Source organism: Papilio machaon, chromosome 21 (genome assembly GCF_912999745.1).
Source record: "Papilio machaon chromosome 21, ilPapMach1.1, whole genome shotgun sequence".
Classification (NCBI taxonomy): Eukaryota; Metazoa; Arthropoda; class Insecta; order Lepidoptera; family Papilionidae; genus Papilio; species Papilio machaon.
The window spans coordinates 3,131,718-3,150,805 of NC_060006.1; the positions used below are offsets into that span (position 1 = coordinate 3,131,718).

At 37.5% G+C, this 19,088-nt stretch overlaps 1 protein-coding gene across 1 annotated transcript in view; it reads left to right on the forward strand.

The window, feature by feature from the left end:
• LOC106718799 (unconventional myosin-XVIIIa) overlaps nucleotides 1-14,428 on the forward strand; it is a 146,215-nt gene extending 131,787 nt beyond the window's left edge. Inside the window, exons 25-38 of the mRNA XM_045683188.1 lie at nucleotides 7,847-7,990; nucleotides 8,377-8,607; nucleotides 9,974-10,090; nucleotides 10,305-10,466; nucleotides 10,720-10,896; nucleotides 11,081-11,210; nucleotides 11,582-11,729; nucleotides 11,884-11,989; nucleotides 12,074-12,271; nucleotides 12,396-12,605; nucleotides 12,895-13,061; nucleotides 13,377-13,583; nucleotides 13,839-13,946; nucleotides 14,159-14,428. Of these exons, the coding sequence (XP_045539144.1) occupies nucleotides 7,847-7,990; nucleotides 8,377-8,607; nucleotides 9,974-10,090; nucleotides 10,305-10,466; nucleotides 10,720-10,896; nucleotides 11,081-11,210; nucleotides 11,582-11,729; nucleotides 11,884-11,989; nucleotides 12,074-12,271; nucleotides 12,396-12,605; nucleotides 12,895-13,061; nucleotides 13,377-13,583; nucleotides 13,839-13,946; nucleotides 14,159-14,249 (2,196 nt within the window). The 3' untranslated portion in view covers nucleotides 14,250-14,428. The remainder of the gene's footprint in view (nucleotides 1-7,846; nucleotides 7,991-8,376; nucleotides 8,608-9,973; nucleotides 10,091-10,304; nucleotides 10,467-10,719; nucleotides 10,897-11,080; nucleotides 11,211-11,581; nucleotides 11,730-11,883; nucleotides 11,990-12,073; nucleotides 12,272-12,395; nucleotides 12,606-12,894; nucleotides 13,062-13,376; nucleotides 13,584-13,838; nucleotides 13,947-14,158) is intronic.
• Nucleotides 14,429-19,088: the final 4,660 nt, after the last annotated feature.

Below are 19,088 nucleotides of genomic sequence, written 5' to 3' on the forward strand. Positions count from 1 at the left end.
AATAAGCATTACTTTTGGATAAAAAATAAAGATCGTCGTCCTAATTTCATATGTTAGTTTTTTTTTTAGATTCCTTAAATATTTTATTACGGAGACAGATTTAATAGAAATGTTATTACTTAATTCTAAATCTATGTATGTATAATAACGTAACCGATTCACAAGAACTCCTAATGATTAGCAAATCAATTGTTAAGATCGAAACAATAGGTCGCGATTATCTCGCGTTCGTTGTTGTAGAACGGTCCACGTTATTGTAACCTAGGCTACCTAGGTTATCAAAAGATTTTTTTTAATATCAGTTGGTTGGGATTTATCGAAAGTGTTTAATGAAATTTAGTTGGTGAAAATAAATATTATTGAATTATTTCAATTATCTGGTATTAAACTTAAAAAAAACGGTGTAATCAATATATCGCGTTTTCGACTGATACATTTATAAATGCATGTAAGTATTTTTTTTTACAAACTTTATTCGTCTACTAAGTACGCGTAATATGTTAAAACTTATATTACAGTTCGATATTTTATAAATTTACAAATTTAGAAACACTATTTAACATTAAAAATGATTATTATGAACATACTCGTATAATTCAAATGTCTTTGATTTCACTAAAAAAAAATCTTATTTCAATTCGGCCTACATTTTATTAGTTTATTTACAATAATCTTGTCAGTTGCAAGAATGTCAACTAATTAATTATCAAAAAACTTATGCCTTTGAAAATAAATTCACGTTTCGAATTTCATTATTTAAAAAAAATACATCACTAGCACTAAAACCGCAAGAAAACTCGGTCACCGGTTTTCTAGATAAATGTCTCAACGTGAATTGACGTATGACCTATAATAACAGACCACGATTTCATTTTAATTTTATATCTAAATTTAATTCAGTATAATAAAAATGTGACGCAACTTAGACTACTATTAGATTAGTAGATTACAATTGAATGTACAAATTACATACCCACGAAAAACAGAACCGTTTGCTCAATCATATTTTTGACACCAAATTCAAATTTTCTAAACTACTTGGAAAATACTAACACTTGCTTCCTAAAGATTAGGTACATTATAAATGAAAGATTTGTTTAAACACACGCATGTATACTACTCAATGACTACTAAAATGTTTACTTGTTTATCTATTCTGCTACTTGATTCCGGATGGTCCCTAGCTATATATAAGAATACTATGTATGTCATTGTACTATGTATATGTGTTATTTGTAAATACTATAAATACATAATACGGTCAACATTCAATACAAATCCCTTGACCGAGAGAACATAAATACCTCGCGTGCACACCTTTAGTGCGTTGACCTACCAGGTGGATAGAATAAACACTCATTACATAAATGTTGATCTTTTTTTATTTAATTGATTTAATAATACATCTTTTAACATTTTTTATGTTATTAAAATTAAAAAAGGGTTACATGACCAATCAGCCCTAAGCTTCTTATAAGGAGTCCTTCTAGTTTCGTGCAAAAGAATGTCAGAAAAATTATTAGGTACGTTTCTTAAGTCATTTATTTTTTCATATATTGTGTGCTACTCGTATGGTGCTATGACCATAATTTGCATACATAAAGGCGAAGGCTTTGCGTATTCCAATAATCAGATAGAACAGGTTCAATAGGTTCATGATAAATGGCAATGTACGTTTGATCAGGGTTGGTTTCCGACGACAAGACGGCTAAAGGCGAAGAAATATCTTTGTTTAAAAATTATGATAGACGATTATGTTGAGTGAAAAATTAACCATTCTGCCAAAGAGGTAGCATACTGCCCTCTGAGAACCTTTGCCTTTTTAATTTTGGAAAAAGATAGGTGAAAAAAAAAGAAATTCACACGGAAAGTGTTAACAATGATGTAGTAGTTATTAGTGTGAAGGATTTAATTATTGTAAATATGTAAATAGTTTTAACTAAGGAATGAAGCAATTTTAGCTGCCGTGCTGATGTTTTCAATTTATACAGATTACATGCAGTGTGGCTTTACACTAACAATCTGTAAAAAAAAATCCCAGTGAATGAAATAATGATTTGAGCGCGATTCCCCGGGCGTTAGTCATTGCTCTCAGCACGAGAACTTTCCTACTCGACAATTGTATCGTCGCAAGATATTTATAATTCTTATTTTTATCCACCAAGGTTCTCATAAAACGGATTTTTCACATATAAAATGCCTTAGTTTTTTAAAGCTTTACAAACGTGGGTAGAGATAACTTTAGTATTTTTGTGTGTTTATTTTTTCAATAATGAAATAACTTTCATATAGTTTTATTTTTTTAATATTTCATTTCATCAGTTATTTATTTACCACTAGCTGTCGCCCGCAACTCCGTCCACGCGGAATTAAATTAATACATAACAAGGAGCCTATGTGTTCTTCCAGACTATGTTCTCCATCTATGTCAAATTTCATTGAGGCCATTGAGCCGTTCCGGAGATACCTTCAAACAAACATCCATCCATCCATCCAAACATTCGTATTTATATTTTATTAGTAAGATTTGTGATAAATACATTCATATCTTATAAGCAAAAATAATATTTAAATTATACGCTTATACTTTACTAATGTGTTTACATTTTTTTCATGTTCCAATGATTTCTATCTCTAGCATCAAAAGACATCATTCGTCAAATAAATTGTGTTACAAGTTGAAATTATTTTATTTTACATGTTAACAAAATTAGCGACATTAATTTATCAAGGAAACTTTTCACACGTTATTTATAAGACATTTGGGTCATTTTTTGTTTTTTTCAGTCAATTCCATTATTCGCGATCTTGTGTATAAGGTCGAGTGTACAGTTAACAAAAAATTAACTTACGTTTCAAGAAACAGAAATAAATAGATGTAAATGTTATTATTAAATAGGTGTTATTTTAACACTTTGGTAGAATTAAAAAAATATATAGATTAATGAAAATTTATTTCTAATTTTTCTCGTTACAAAAAAAAAACAATTCTTATAAGCTTTAATAATAATAAAAAATTAATATCATAGTATTAAATTTACGAGTTCTATTTTAGAAGTACTAAAGTTAGAAATATAATGCCGCATAATGTTATTTTTGGGCTTTGTATATTTTCGAAACAGATTTATATTGTATATTAAAAAGTCGATAGACGGTAAGGATTAAAAGATTATGTTATTTATTATCAGTTACATAATATGCGAATAAAAAGCTTTAGTTTGGTAACACTTGATGCCCGCACGTCATCTGCGCTGAGCGCGCCCTAATTTTCTCTGATTTACTTGTCCAGAAATATTCCTTGCGCTGGAAAATTGTCGTGTCTAATTCTGTCACATATCTTTTTATTAACCGTCCAACCAACTGTTATTTACGCATGTATTTTTTAACTGGCACATTTAAATTTTTCGTTTCCTAGGTCAGTTTGTTTATTTAAATTTAAATAAAAATTTACAGATAGTGATTTACCATAACCATAATCTTAACTTAAACTAATATTATAAATGCGAATATTTAGATGGATGGATGGATGTTTGTTTGAAGGTATCTCCGAAACGGCTCAACGGATCTTGATGAAATTTGGCATATGGAGACTATAGTCTGGAAGAACATGAAGGCTACTTATTACGTTTTTTTATTAATTCCACGCGGACGGAGTCGCGTGCTACAGCTAGTTTTATATAATTGTTAACCTAAATAGCCTAGTAGACATAGTAAATGAATTTTTAATTATTTAAAGTAAAAATGCGTTGTTAGCTTCACAGTTATCATACAAGGTTGATTATCTGTTATTTTTATTATAGTTAAAATATTTGCAATAGTGATTATTAACTTTCTATAAATGCAATTGTCTCTTTTTACCTTATTGTTATTTATCTTAGCAATTAAATTATTATGCAGGCGTGTGTTATGTTTGGAATCTATTCGCCGATGTATCGATGGGGTATTGCATCAAGCGCATTGGCAGACTCAACGACAGGCTATTTATTTCTCATCGGCAGCAAACTGCTGCTGCCGGGTGGGAACGTCAGAATGGCACAGTTAACTAATTGTACTGATAATGCCTCTATAACTATCAATATACATTAAAACCATATAAGAAAATTAAATTCTTACTTAAGTATATTTTACTGAGGTATTAAGAAACATAAGTCAATGGAATTAACTAAACTAAATTTAATTTCTTAGTTTATATAACGTTACTTCAACTTTACTGTCGTCTGAAACACACACTGTATTTTACAACAATAGCTATTTAATAAAAAGTTAAGTTATTTAAAATAAAATAACATACTGACAAATTACTTTAGCAGATAAATAATTGAGATTACTGAGTTAACCAAAGATTCGTCAAATACTCGTAGAATAACATTTGAAGTGTTTGGTATGAGTTTTAGTGTAACATTGTGTCACATTCAATGCATTCATGCATGAAGATCTGTTGGCATTTCGCTTGTTTGACTTTAGAAACATGCGTAAAACATAACATTAAATAAACTAAATGTAGAATAACGCATTATCAGGACTATAGAAATAGATATAATTTCAACTACATTGTAAATAGATTTTTAATTATGACGTTTACAAATAAACAAATCAAAATTTTAAAAACTAAATTAACTCGTTGTTTGCTTAAAATGAACTATTTTGTTGTATACTATTTTATTTTGTAAAAACTGATTTCTAAATATCTCATTTTATTCATTCAAATCTCAAAGAGATTTTTATTGCTAGGGATGGACTATAGGAGTTATTAATTTAATTATTATGAACCTAAAGTAATAAACCGTTGCTATTTTAGCAAGCATTAACTGAGGCGTCAGTGATTCTTGGCAGGACACATGTTGTTTTTGCCAAACGTAGCAAATTTTATGCATTTGTCGCATACGTGAAGAACTCATTTTTCTTTAATATCTTTACATTCTTTGCCAAAATGTTTATGCGTAATCTCTATACGTGACGTCAAAATGTGTTTATTAAAAAATGTAGCAATTTCCGTTCTCGCCGTTCTAAATTAATAGAGATATAATACTAAAAAACAAGACCCTTAATTAAGGGTGACTTCACTATTATGAAATATACAATCTTCATTATTTTATGGACGTAAAAAGACGATCAGTTTTTTGCTTGACCTTTTGCTCTTGGTACTCATTTTATAATTTTATTTTGCATTTTCACATTTTCCACATTTGTATTTTACCAAACATGACAGGACCTGTGAAAATCGTTAAAGAATTTAGGTGATACACATAGGTGACAATTGTACAAATATACCCCGAATTGGGGTTGATCGTATTTTTTTATTTAATTCATCGTCAAACACATTTGAAGGTCCGTCAGTCACACGGCTGCAGTTCGACATACGCAAACTAAAATAGTCTTGCGAGCGGCCGGCGACGGTGACTGCGACCGAGTTAGCCGGCGCAGTGTTCCCGCGGAGCCCTCGCCGGCCGGTTCTATTTCCAACCGATGTCCCGACGCATCCCGCGCCGCTCGCGACCATAATACTGCACGCGGCGGGGAAATGGCACTGGGTTTTCATCGCGGCAAAAACTTCCGCCATTGTAGGAAACGCAAAGACCAAGCGTAGACCGAGATGCCGCACGTAAACGTAGACACCCGCCCAACGACCACCAATGGAACGAACGGCACGGATCACCCACTCCGTCTTCAAATACCGGACAAATCTAACGGAACCGTAACAACTAATGGAGCTCTATCGCCAAATTCCAATGGAGCACTATCCCCACCCATTTTGGATGCGACTCCAAAGAAACCGCCGAAAGCGCCACCTAGCAGGCCTATACTTCCGATGAAAAAGTCTAAAACTCTGCCGATAAACTTTGAGGAGAAGGTGCCTCCAAAAATTTCAACTACCATTCATAGTGGAAAAAAAGTTTTCGTTACCAAACAGTTGAAAGAAATACAGACAATTAAACAAAACGGCCCTGAAAATGGAAAATTGCTGGTTACTCGGTCACCTAGTCCAACGTACAAAAAGAGCATGTCGATAGAAACGGGTTCCATCGCAGAGCTTGCTAAAAGACATGTACTAGGTACATGCGGTAGCATTTTAACATCTCGTTCGCCGAGCCCATCATCTTATAGTAGCATCAGGAGTTCGACCAGTCAATATTCAACATGCAGCAGCAATGGTACTTTCGTACCTCTATCCAGATCTTCTAGTATGAACTCCACTTTGTATGACAGAACTACACCTACTCCGAGGAGAATGTACCCGCAGACCTGCGACAACTCAAATCGCGTCGATTTGATAGAACTAAGATCTAAAGAACAGTCTCCGGTGGTATTTGATGCCAATTTATCATTTGTCCTCGGATGCAATAAACAACCAATACGACAGAAGTTCAAACCGATCGCGGCACATTTAGAGGAAGGAACATCATCGAATTATTTAAGTTCAAAAATCGACAACTTTCTCAGAAGAACCGATCATGTTATGGACGAATGGCGCAGACTCGGACACAAAGACGAATCAGATCGGACAATCGGCAGATCGAAATCGGCAACAAACATAATGATTAAGGGTTTCACGATGTTCAGTCGCAGCGGCAGCAGAGCGAGCAGCGTCTGCAGATCCAATAGAGGAATATCAGAAGACAGGACCACCGTCTCCGAATTGGATGAGGTCGGTCCTTTGACTCTGAACCTCTGTTTCATAAGTTTAAGGGACATCAGCTTGGCATAGCCCATGTATTACTCTATAATTGACCTTTAAAATTCAAATAGTTGTACGCTCGCTACCCGTGGCGCTTACGGCTGCGTCTTGGCTAGCTAATCACGTAACTATACTGATGCCAAAAAGTAATTCTTTTATTTGTTTATTACCATCGCCTACAAACGAGTGGATTCTTGGCCGTTTGTCTCAGCAACCCGTCAACATTGTCATTCAAAATAAAAACGGAAGCGCCCGTTACGCACGGGACACTGGATTACATAATTTTCTCTTTAACCGAGAGGAAGCGTTGTGTACATTTGGCAGCAGTAAACTTGCAAGCGATGCAAATCTTACGCGTAGAAATGTTTGTTATGGACGAACCTCCCACTCGCGACGTCATTACGTTCCAATTTTAAACCGTAACTCGTTGTTTGAAATATTACCAGCTTGTTATTAGGTCATTCGCAGACGAGGTTGATAAATAATGCATTAATTAAAACCTTTTTACTGAGTAATAGAATAGCTCTTGTTAGACGTAGATAAATTATCAAAGCTATTAACGATGAACGTTTTATCTTCGAAGCAATTTTACTGTTATATCACAGCACTAAAGAGTTTAGTTTTCTTATATTTATTGCTGACAAAAACCACAATATGAGTTTACTAATTTTTAACATCTTAATCGATTAAAAACCTATTGAAGAGCAATTTGAATAGCAAACGACATAGTTGTATCTTTAAAATGGTCCGAAGTAGACGTATGGTAAATAATATTTTGTTTTAACCATCAGTTTATGTTTTATACCATTATTATACTCATTTTTATTGGCGCCAGTGAATCATATTAGAACTGCAAATTTAACATGTTCAGTGCCACAGATTGGCAAAGAACTTTCATAAGAAAAAACGTAGTAACATGGAACGTGATAAATCTAGTAGATTATGTAAATTCTAATGTTTAAAATTACAATACCTGGTTTATGCAGATCACTATGGAATTTGATGTCTACGAATCTATTATTCTATTTTAGTGTTCAGGGGATATTTTCCTAAGTGTTCTTAACATATTCAATGCACCGATTATAGAGTTTATTTTCGTACAAAAAATATTAGTGACATGTGGTTAATGGTTGCAGCATTTTAACGGTTTTTTTGTTGTTTTGTGGTTAGCTATCTGAGGTGGGCGGTGAGTTAGCGGAGGAGCGCGCGGCGGCCGCGTTGGCCAGCGAGCGCGCTGACGCCGAGGCAGCCGAACGGTTAAGAGTCGAAAGGGACAATAGAGATCTAGTCGCCAACAACCAACGACTGCAACAGGTGAGCTTGTATTCTAGTAGTTGTGATCGTAAGACTACTAGAAGTAGTAGTAGTAGAGGCAGTGAATTAGAATTTGAAGTGTATTAGAAAATCACATGATCATTACTTCCTTTGTTATTTATGAATTTCTAATTTACAACGAACCGGAAATAATTTCCTGTGTTCATATGTGTTTAATTTTGTGACCTTGAACAATTTTGTATTTATACGAATTTAGTATAAATGTAACAAAGTAATCCAGTGGAATTGTTCCAGTACAAAAACTTATTTTAAGAATTGAAAATTAAGTGTACAATCCATTTTATGCATTTTTGCACAATACTTACCTATCACGACTTTAATTACGTCACACATTATAAAAATTCAAATTCGATTACTCATTCCAGGCGTCAGAACGTCTAGAACTAGAATTACTCCACTGGCGTTCCGCGGAGAACGGAGTCGAGCCATCAGATTCCGAAGGTTCGGAAGCGGAGAGTGGCATCGGCAGCGACAAGTACAAACGGCGCTACGAGCAAGCACACAGGGAGCTGCAACTGCTGCGCGCGCAGCTGCGCCGACAGCACGAGGATGACCTGGAACAGCTCGTTACGGTCAAGAAGCAGCTGGAAAAGAAGGTTCGTTCTAGAATACTTCTGTCATACTAAAGTGTGGTTTGCTTTACATTAACATGATATATTTTACTTTATAGCCGTGTGTTTCCACTTCCAAACAGACATCCAATATGTTTTATACAAGTGTTATGGCATTAGAAGTTTCCCTTTGGGCCGATTGCGTTGATAGTATCAAAAAAATATTTCCATTCGGCCGATTGATCTATAGGCCGATCGGCCCAACGGTATAAATCACCCATTGGACCGATTGAGTCTATAAAATAAAAAAATCCCATTGGTCCAATTGATTTCAATGGATTCAATAGGCCAAATATAAAAAATAAAATCGGCCTATCTATCAATTGACCCAAAAGAAAACACCCACAATAGAAACCAAAGTTAAGATATAAGTACACTCATCAAAAACCTGGCATATATCTTGAGGCAATGTTTACATATATGTTTTATGTTATTAAACATATATTTAAATGCCAATAATGAAAATGATACTCGCTTACGAATTTGGAGATACGTCAAAAGGTTACGAAAATCTCACTGCACAAATAGGTTACAATGTTTATCTGCGAACGAAAAACCAGTTATCTCGATTCATCCTTGATCGACTGATGCTGATAGTGTAGCTTGATACCATCTTTGATATGACATAGTGTAAAATACCTTGTCGTGTGAATACGCGTGTTTTTTAATTACTATCACTCCCTTATCACGCCTTTATCCTACACTTGTAATTAGTTTTTAACGGAATTAATACGTTTTTTTCGTAATTAAAAGTTAATCGAAATTAACATATAAATTTAATATAATTTAATTTAGTGTATTTTTTATATACCTATACATGTAACAAAATGTTATTAATTTGGTACTTAGGAAATATCTTTTCTTTGCATAAAGCGTAATTTTTGCTAAATTTATGTAAAAATCGATGTAAAATGGATGAAGAAAATGATCAGGTCAGTGAACTGTTAATTCGTAAGGGCACCGATTCGTTTCAATAGAATTTGGGGATTTATTGCATTATCCATTTATTTGGCGACAACCCAATGAAACGAAATACAACGATCGAAAGTTTTTTTTTTAAAACAACAAATGTTACTATGTGACAGCCAAATCCATTGTTTACTTTTCGAATATTTTCTCATGATCTTAAAAATGAAAATTTATTGATCATGTCTTCACTGATATATTTCGATACTGATTTAATTCGTTTTCTCTAGGTTTTCTGTTACCGATAACATTTTATTTTATAGTAAAGACCTACTATTGCCAAACATATAGTGGACCATTTCTTACTCTTTGGTTGATGTGAAGTGAAACAGAGATAAATATGTTCAGTGTTAGGGTGGTATTTCACGGTAAAATGTCGTTGCAGGTGCAAGACGCGTACGAGGAGGTGGAGGAGCAGCGCGCGGTGGCGGCCGGCTGGAAGCGCAAGTTGCAGAAACTCACCAACGACATGGCCGACCTCAGGTCATTGCTAGACGAACAGGTATAATACTTATTATGATGTATAATCTTCTATAATATTTAAATGATTTCTTGTGTTTCTTTTCTCCTCGGAAAAAGAGTCAGCTTTTAGTTCAAATAAATACTTAGTGTCACATTCCAGGTATTTGTCTTGCATAATGAAATTATTCGTATGTATCTTTTTTCAATGTTACAAAGACATTTCAGTATTATCAAGTTTGTATATATTGTTGCAGACTTGCCGCAACAACCTGCTGGAGAAGCGCCAGCGCAAGTTCGACGCGGAGCTGCAAGCCGCCAACGAGGAGTTGAAGCGCGAGCGCGCGACCCGCGAGAGACACGCGCGCGACCGCGACCAAGCACTCGCTGACAAGTACGCGCTAGAGCAGACCCTCTCTGTGAGTGTACTGATTTAAGTCATATGTTTTGCCAACTTAAAAATAAATATCATAGCAATGTAAAAAATAAAGCAAACATATCGAATTGAGTAGTTAATCAACATACAACATTAAAATTAAATACAAGTTTACTTAAAATGGATTATTTCTATAATGCGTCTTGTCAATTTAAAGCTTTAATTTCTAATGTTTATACATTACACAAACATTTACGTGAGACTTGTTTATCTACATGATTCCGTTGTACATTTAGGAAGCTCGGCTGGAACTCGAGCTGAAGGAGGAGCGGCTGAGTGCGGCGACGCGCGAGCTGGAGGAGCGCGGAGGAGGAGGTGACGAGCTGGCCGCGCTGCGCCGCGCACGCGCAGACCTCGAGCGCAGGGTGCGCGACCAGGAGGAGGAGCTCGACGACCTCGCCGGCCAGATACAGGTACATATACCGATACTGGTACAAGTAGATACAGATTTGTATTATTTTATTATATATATGTGTTCTGTTGTTTATTAAATACTGAAAAACATATTGTTGGGAACAAATACCTGTTCTATCAGATATTGATACGAATAAGAAAAGATACAGATGCAGATATCTTTACAAGCATACTTTTTTCTAGCTTCTGGAGAGCTCTAAACTGCGGCTAGAAATGCTGCTGGAGCAACAGCGCAAGGAAGCGCGGCTGGAGGCGGCCGCACGAGATGACGAGATGGAGGAGACTAGAGCTAATGCCGCCAAGAAACTTAAAAGTAAGCCTTAAAGCATCCATTTTGTACCACTAATCTAAGTCTTTCTGTGATTTTAGGAGGTGACATTGGACATACATCCGACGAATTGTTAAATTTTTAAAATAAATTACAGTATACATATTCAGTACTAGCTGTCGCCCGCGACTCCGTCCGCGCGGAATTAAATAAAAACTGTAATAAGAAGTCTATGTGGTCTTACAGTCTATGATCTACATCTATGCCAAATTTCATCGAGATCCATTGAGCCGTTTTAGAGATACCTTCAAACAAACATCCATCCATCCAACAAAACATTCGCATTTATAATATTAGTAAGATTTCGATAGTAAGTTGCGTTTGTTTGCATTTTAATTGTATTTGTGTGATTGTAGTGCTGGAGAGTCAGCTGGAGAGCGAGCACTCTGAGCGCAGCTTGTTGCTGCGAGAGCGGCACGAGCTGGAGCGTCGTCTCGCCGCGCTGGAGGAGACCGCGCGCGCTGAGACACACGAACAGGCTCAGCTGGTGCAACGACTCAAGAGGTATGTCACATATCATTCAGTCATTCATTCTACATGTCATTCATTCGCTCATTTAACTCTATATCTATTACAGTTTCATATAGTAGACGTAGTATGAAGATAGTATCGTGGCTAGTTGTTTATCTATGTTTTGTTATTAATTATTTGTTTACAGAGATTTGAAGAGATACAGAGCACTATTACGCGATGCTCAAACGATGCTCGAACAAAAAGAAAAAGAAGGAGGCGCTAAGGCACAGATAAGACAACTCAAGAACCAAGTATGTACTATACATTCATAAATAAACATTTATATATAGAGACAATTTGAAACAGTACTTATTCTGATATAACACGTTTCGTAGGTGGAAGATCTGGAACTAGCGCTCCGTGCGGCGAACAAGGCGCGCTCGACTGCGGAGGCGGAGGCTGCGGAGGCGGGCGCGGCGCTGGAGGAGGCGTCACGTGCACGCGCAGAGGCCGCAGAGCGCGCGCTTACCGCATCGCGTGACGCAGCCACAGCACGTGCAGCGCTCGACGACGCCGAGGAGGAGGCGGCGGAGGTAACTGGAATATTTACTATTTTATGCACTATTCCAGAATGTTATCTACCTCTGCTCTTATTTTTAATTTATATTATTATATACATCTATAGCAGTTGTATTATCAGTAAGTTTACTGTTCCAGTTATTGAAGAAGTACCGCAGCAGCACTAGCGCGTTGTGCGCGGCGCAGGCGGAGGCGCGGGAGGCGGTGGGTCGCGCGGAGGCGGCGGCGGAGGAGGCGCGTCAGGCCAAGGAGCGGCTGGCGGAGGTGACGCAGCGCCTCGCACACGCAGAGGCCGGACATACACACGGACATAGCGAGGCCGAGCGACGGCTGGAGATGAGGAACAAGGCTAGTTCTTATTATTACATTTTTTTTTTTTTAGTAACAAGGTGGCAAATGAACAAACGGTCGCCTTCAATCGCCTATAGTAGAAAATAGATAAGAAGTACAGAAATGGATTTTTTCCCTTCCCACCTTTTACTAGACAAGGGTAAGGAGGGGAAGAAGGATTAGAATTGTCCGGGATTGCAATCAAATTGAAGAATCAGTTTTAGAATTCATTTTATTGCGCATCTCAATGTTGTTTTATATCAGCCTTTTGGTAAAGTTGTTATAATATATACTGTTTTGTGTCCAGGAGTTGGAATCTAGCCTGGAGCTGGAGGCGACGTCGCGAGCGCGTGTGGAGGGACAACTAGCGCGGCTGCGAGACGCGCACGACGCGCTCGCCGCGGAGCTGGGCGCGGCGCGTGCGCGGGACATGCACGCCGCTGACGAGCTGCGCAAGCTGCAGAGATCTATTAGGTACATTACTATACAGGTGTTATCATTTATTCACTACATAATACAGATTTCTACATATTTTTAAGGTCTTAATAATTATCTAGTGTATATTTTGGTAGTAGTGATTGTTTAAATTCAAAACATGAAAATGACAGCCACAATGCGTTTATGTTTTTAATTCATTATGTTTTTCATTGATTTACATAATTAAAAAGGCAAAGGTTCAGTGGCCGTTATGCCAGAATCTCTCTGACAGAATATTTAATCTATGCCCATCAAAGAGTTCTGATGTGTTATTATATAAATATTTTATTTAATTTGTTTCTATATGAGCAGAGAGCTAAAAGAAGAGAACGCCTCGCTGACGTCTCGTCTTGGCGAGGCGACAAGGGCGCGGGCGGCGGCGGAGGCGGCGGCGAGCGCGGCGGCGAGCGAAGCGGCGGCGGCGCGTGAAGAGGCGCGGCTAGCGGCGCGGCGAGCGCACGCGCTGCAGGAGGCCATCGCTGGAGATCTCTCCAGCAACAACGACCGCGACTCCGACACGTAAACATATTTATAAATATACTAAATGTTTAAAGTACAGGAGATGTCTTTTTAGACAGTTATTTTGATCAGACTGATGTCAGTCAAGAGGCAAAAGTCGAAACTATAACTGTCGTTTTGAAGTTCAATCGATTATTTACTATACACTAATTTGCAGTGTAAATTTTACTTCGACAAGTGATTGTATTTTTAATGCTATTCCCAATTATATTATGACGATCTTGGTTTTCATTTTTAAAATATATATTGTTTCAGTGAAAACGACAGCTACAGCTCTGATGAATCGATAGGCACTTTCCTGGCGAACCACAAGCTCAGCCCCTCCGCACCATCGCGGAACAGCGTTCATCTAGACTCACAAAAGTAACCACATTTAATTAAACTTTAAACTACATCTATGATGTATAAAAAACAAGCATAAATAAGCGTTTACAACCTTACTATTTTAATTTTTACACCTAAGATTTTTTTTTACACCAAAAAGTATTTATTGTTTGACACAAAAGCTGGCAACTCAAAATGTTTATTGATGCATGGCAACATTATAACTAGTAAAATAATATTTCGTTGTTCAGATCTCAAACGTCAGAAGGCCGTCAGAGCCGCAGCAGCGCGGGCTCGCTGGGGTCCAAGCCGCAGAGCCCTGTCAAGGAGTCGTACGCATAACCCGCGCCCGCCGCCGCCGGCTTGCTCACGAGCGCGCTGCCCATGCTGTGCGCCGTGTTCTGCTCGCGGCAGCGCGACCCCCTCGCGCTACAGTAGACACTCGCCACTGCAACATACACGTCTATTGATACCACTTGATTAAAAATAAACGTCAAAGATTAAAAATAATCGACAAAGATTAAAAATAATCGTCAAAGATTAAAAGTAAACGTCAAAGATTAAAAACAAACGTCAAAGATTAATAATAATCGTCAAAGATTAAAAATAATCGTCAAAGATTAAAAATAATCGTCAAAGATTAAAAATAATCGTCAAAGATTAAAAACAAACGACAAAGATTAAACATAAACGTCAAGTGTTCTAGTGTCAATGTGACAGGTGTCATTCGCGAAGTGTAAGGACAATAGATGATTCCGGATCTTATACGGTCTGCCATGATAAAAGTAAGTTTTTTGAATTTATATGACTAGGTACGTTTTCCATTTTGAATCGTTAGTGTGGTTTTATGAAGATAAGCGGAAGCTTATGCAAAAGTAACGACTTTAGGGCTTTTCAATATGTGTAATGCTGCTTGAAATTGGCAAATATGTGATTAAACTTCAGGAATTTTTAATCAGCTCAAATATTAGAAGTAGCTTTTCAAAAATATGCATTATCAAAGAAAAATTGACTGACAAATGTAGAGTGTCAAAAGGACATAATGTACTGAAAAGGATTTTAACAATATTTTGTCTACGACATGATGGCGTTAGTATTTAGCCAAGTTGAATGAAGCTCTATAAGTATATTGTGTGTAAAGTATGTATGCATTCCAAAAGAATATCCTTTATACATCTTGGTTATTTAAATGAATTGGATATAACTAACGCCATTGAGTCTAAAACAAGGCCTCGACTTATTTATTTAGCTTAGATGTTTTTCACGTAGAAAGATCATTATTGATTTGTTTAATTGTTGCGCTGCACACAGTCAGTATTTAGACGATATAGAAGTGGGAACCCAACGTAATATTAGGTTGATTGTTATTTAGTTAGCTAACTATTGTAAATAACTAGACGACAAACATTTTATTATTTAATTTGTAATTATTCGTGTGATCAGACTGTTATTCTATGATTTATTTGTTACACGAAAGTTGTTGCTTTTTTTTTCTTAGAAAATCAAAACATATCTAATAGATATTTAATAGGTATTGAATTTCCTCTTCCATATAATGCTTCTTCTTTTTACATGAGTTTTAGATGATATATATTGTAGTCTAAATTATAATCCATGTAATTGTAACTCCATTTATCTAGAAACCTCATAAGTGTATGTACCTAAGTGTCTGTAATCGCAATTATTATATATGTCTATAATTTATATGTAATGTAATGGATAATGTGATGAAATGTTACTTCATTCAATATTGGTTGTAAAATGAAATTATTTAATAAAGTAACAAATATACAAATATTGTCTTTTTATTTCTTACCAGCTCTCACCTACGACTCCGTCGGCGCGAATTGAAAAAAACAATAAGTAGCCTATGTGTTCTTCCAGACTATGATCTACACCTATTCCAAATTTCTTCGAGATCCGTTGAGCCGTTCCATCCAAACATACAAAATAAATTTGAATCGTCTGAGTGCATGTTTGCCATATTTGATTCGGAGTAAAGGAAAATCGATTTATAACTTTCGATTCCGAAATTGAAATATTTATTTCAGAAAAAGTATTAACTCTCAAACGATTTCTCTTTTCTCTCAATCACTTTATAACCATTCTCTACCTATAAAATAAATTTAAATCTAAGTTGATGATTGCCATATTTAATTTAATTCGGAAAAAAGGAAAATCGATTTATAACTTTCGATTCCGAAATTGAGATATTTATTACAGAAAAAGTAAAAACTCTCAAACGATATTTCTTATTTCTCTCAAACGATTCTCAAAAGATTTGCGTAAAAAAATGAAGTGAGGGGGCCAACTTCACGGAGAATTGGTTTACGGGAAGTAAGTAGTAGTAGGTGTAGCGCTGCCAATCAATATTGAAATGAGCAAATTTTAGATTTCTGCTGTTATCGATTCTTTGCAGAAATATCGTGGTGAAAATCATCAGACAGTATTTATGTTTCTTGATCAAGCCGCAAGGGCGCCGCTGCTATTATTGTCTATGTGTTGCAAATAATGTGGATAGTAAAGTTTATACAACCTACCCTCATTATTTAAATTCGATCAGACGGCAGGTAGTTTATATTTATAAACGAATAATCTACCGTCTGATTCATTCTTCAAAATAAATAAGTTGCGGGGCGTAATAAACGTCATTTCATGATTACTCATTAAAGCCACGAAGGTGTATTAACACGTTCAGTGCTACCGACTCCACTCTATTGCGTGTGGTCATGGAAAGTGTTAAAATATACAGTGAAGCTGAAAGTGCTCAAAGTACGTGTATGTTTTCGTAAGTTACATGACTTTCGTATTTCTTCATTTATTTTTATATATCTTGAATTTATTCTCATTCGATTTTTGTTCCAATGTCGCAAACGCTTATCACTTGCGATAGTTTGAAATTGTTCGTCCGGCCGGCGGAATTGTAAGCCTGGCTCTTGAGCGAGAATTACAGCCTTGATACACATTTTAATCAGATTTTTTCAACGTCTCCTTTTTATTGCTTGAATGGGCTTCGTGTAACTCAATAAATTTCTTATAACGTAATTTTAAAGGAACCTTTACCGAGCCACATATGGCAGTTAAAGAATATTAGGATAAGGTCGGAACCTTAAAATTTGACCTTCTGTGTAATTCCGAAATGTGAGAAATTTCCAAGTCATCAGTTTCAAGTCCTCGTCAATCGTCTTATACAAATTGTAGGAATCTTTTAGCAGCAAATAATCGACAACGCAGAGTTTTTGGGTCGCTTTCTAGTATATCTGTTCAACCTTCAGATAAGACTAGTCATCAGGTATTGGCCATAGCCTCCGAGTAGATCCCACTCCACATTCCTAGTAAAGCTGCGGAGTGCTTCGCAGTTGGAACACGAAAATGTTACTCCTAGGCACACGTGGCAACCGATATAAAAACAATCTGGTTTTTCCAGAGAGGAATGGTTTATGCATACTCCGCGCCCCGGGGGGACGCGATAGTTATGTGGGATTCTCTTCATTATTGGAAGCATACCCTCTAAACCTCTCTGTTCCTTAAACGCATTGGGACGGGACCACGGGCACGCTTTCGGTTTCGTCCGCGATACCGTCTGCGTCAGCTGCCGTGGCAGCTCCCTCTCGGGGGTTGGACATATTGCCGCCTTCTCCTCCCTACTCTACTGCGCCGGAGCGGAGGTGCCAGGGGGTCTCCCTCGTGCTCCCGCTCCTTCCCCTCCTTCTGCGAAATAACTGATTCACAGAAGGAGGAGACCGCATTCCATGACCTCTCACTTCCCAACATGGTGCGTATGACACCAGGAAGTGAGAGGTCGCGCCGATCGCCGCCGCCAGGGTACGGCACTCTTCTATCCAGGTGCAGCACACTTCCAGTGTGTGCTGTGCCGTATCGTCGTCATCGCACCCGTGGCACAGCGTCCTCTCCTCCTTTCCGATCCGCCACAGGTGCCGCCCGAAGCAGACGTGCCCGGACATCACCTGTGTGCTCCTCCCGCACCAATCCGTGAGCTGTGGGCGTATGGCCTCTATGGTGCGCACGCCATATTCAGCGCGCGCTAGGCCGCTCGCCCAGAGCTCCACGGTCGTCCTTCTCCTCGTCTCCCGGGCGCGGGCGAGCTTCTTTGGGGCCGGTACTTCGTCCCGAGCTCTTTGTTCAGCCATTGCCCCTGCCTCCTCTGGGCCGCTTCCTCGATGAATCGCCTCAGGGCGGCCAGGGCGTCCATAGTGGATCGTCCTGACCAGAACTGGAATTGGTTCACGGAGAACTGCGGCTCGTCCCTCGCCAAGTGCTGGTAATCCGGGAAGCCACTACACATTCCAGGAGCTTCCCGACCTCATCCAGCATCACCAGCGTGCGGTATCCTGCCGGAGAGTCCGCGGGCGGCCGTCTTTCCTAACAAGCACCAGCCGCCCCTCCTTCCACACCTCAGGGAAGCGCCCCGCTGTGACATGGCAAGCTGGCCCAAGACCAAACGTTGAATTCGAGACACAACGCGTGGATAATACATAGTGCAGTGATTCTCAACCTTTTTTTTGTTGCGGCACATATTAAACGATTTCAAAATTTGGCGGCACACAAAGAAAAACATAAAAATTATTTACTTACTACAACACACTGCATAAATAGTTTATCAACTGTATAAAATTAATTGTATCTATATGACATTTCTAGACGCTAATTGTTTTTTTTTTCAACTATTTTTCTGCCATTGTTCTTTTATGCGAAGAAATACAGACACAGTACTCGTGTGCAGCAAGTCAGCACATACGCTCGGGATTCCCCGTGATATGTGTAGGTTCAATCACAGTAGCATTTAGTAGAGTGCGATGAAAACAAAAAAAAACTTATTTGAAAAACCGTGTAAAAGCGAAAACGCGTAAAACAAGTACCGTGTAAATCATTGGATATGTGTATTGCAAAGTTAATAAGTTTATAAATTTATAAATTGACACTACATGCAATTAAATTAATATTAAACCGAATATACATTTGCCAATATTAACGAAAAAACCTACAGTAACTACTATGCAACACCTTGTGGATCCCAACTATCACTAAAACAACACGTTTTGTACGCAGAAGTGGCAAGTGTGCGCTGCCGACTTGAGACATATTCCTATTGTTATGCACGCCGGCTTAGCAAATAATAAAATAATTTATTTTTTTGTGGATTTTAATACATATTCTTGT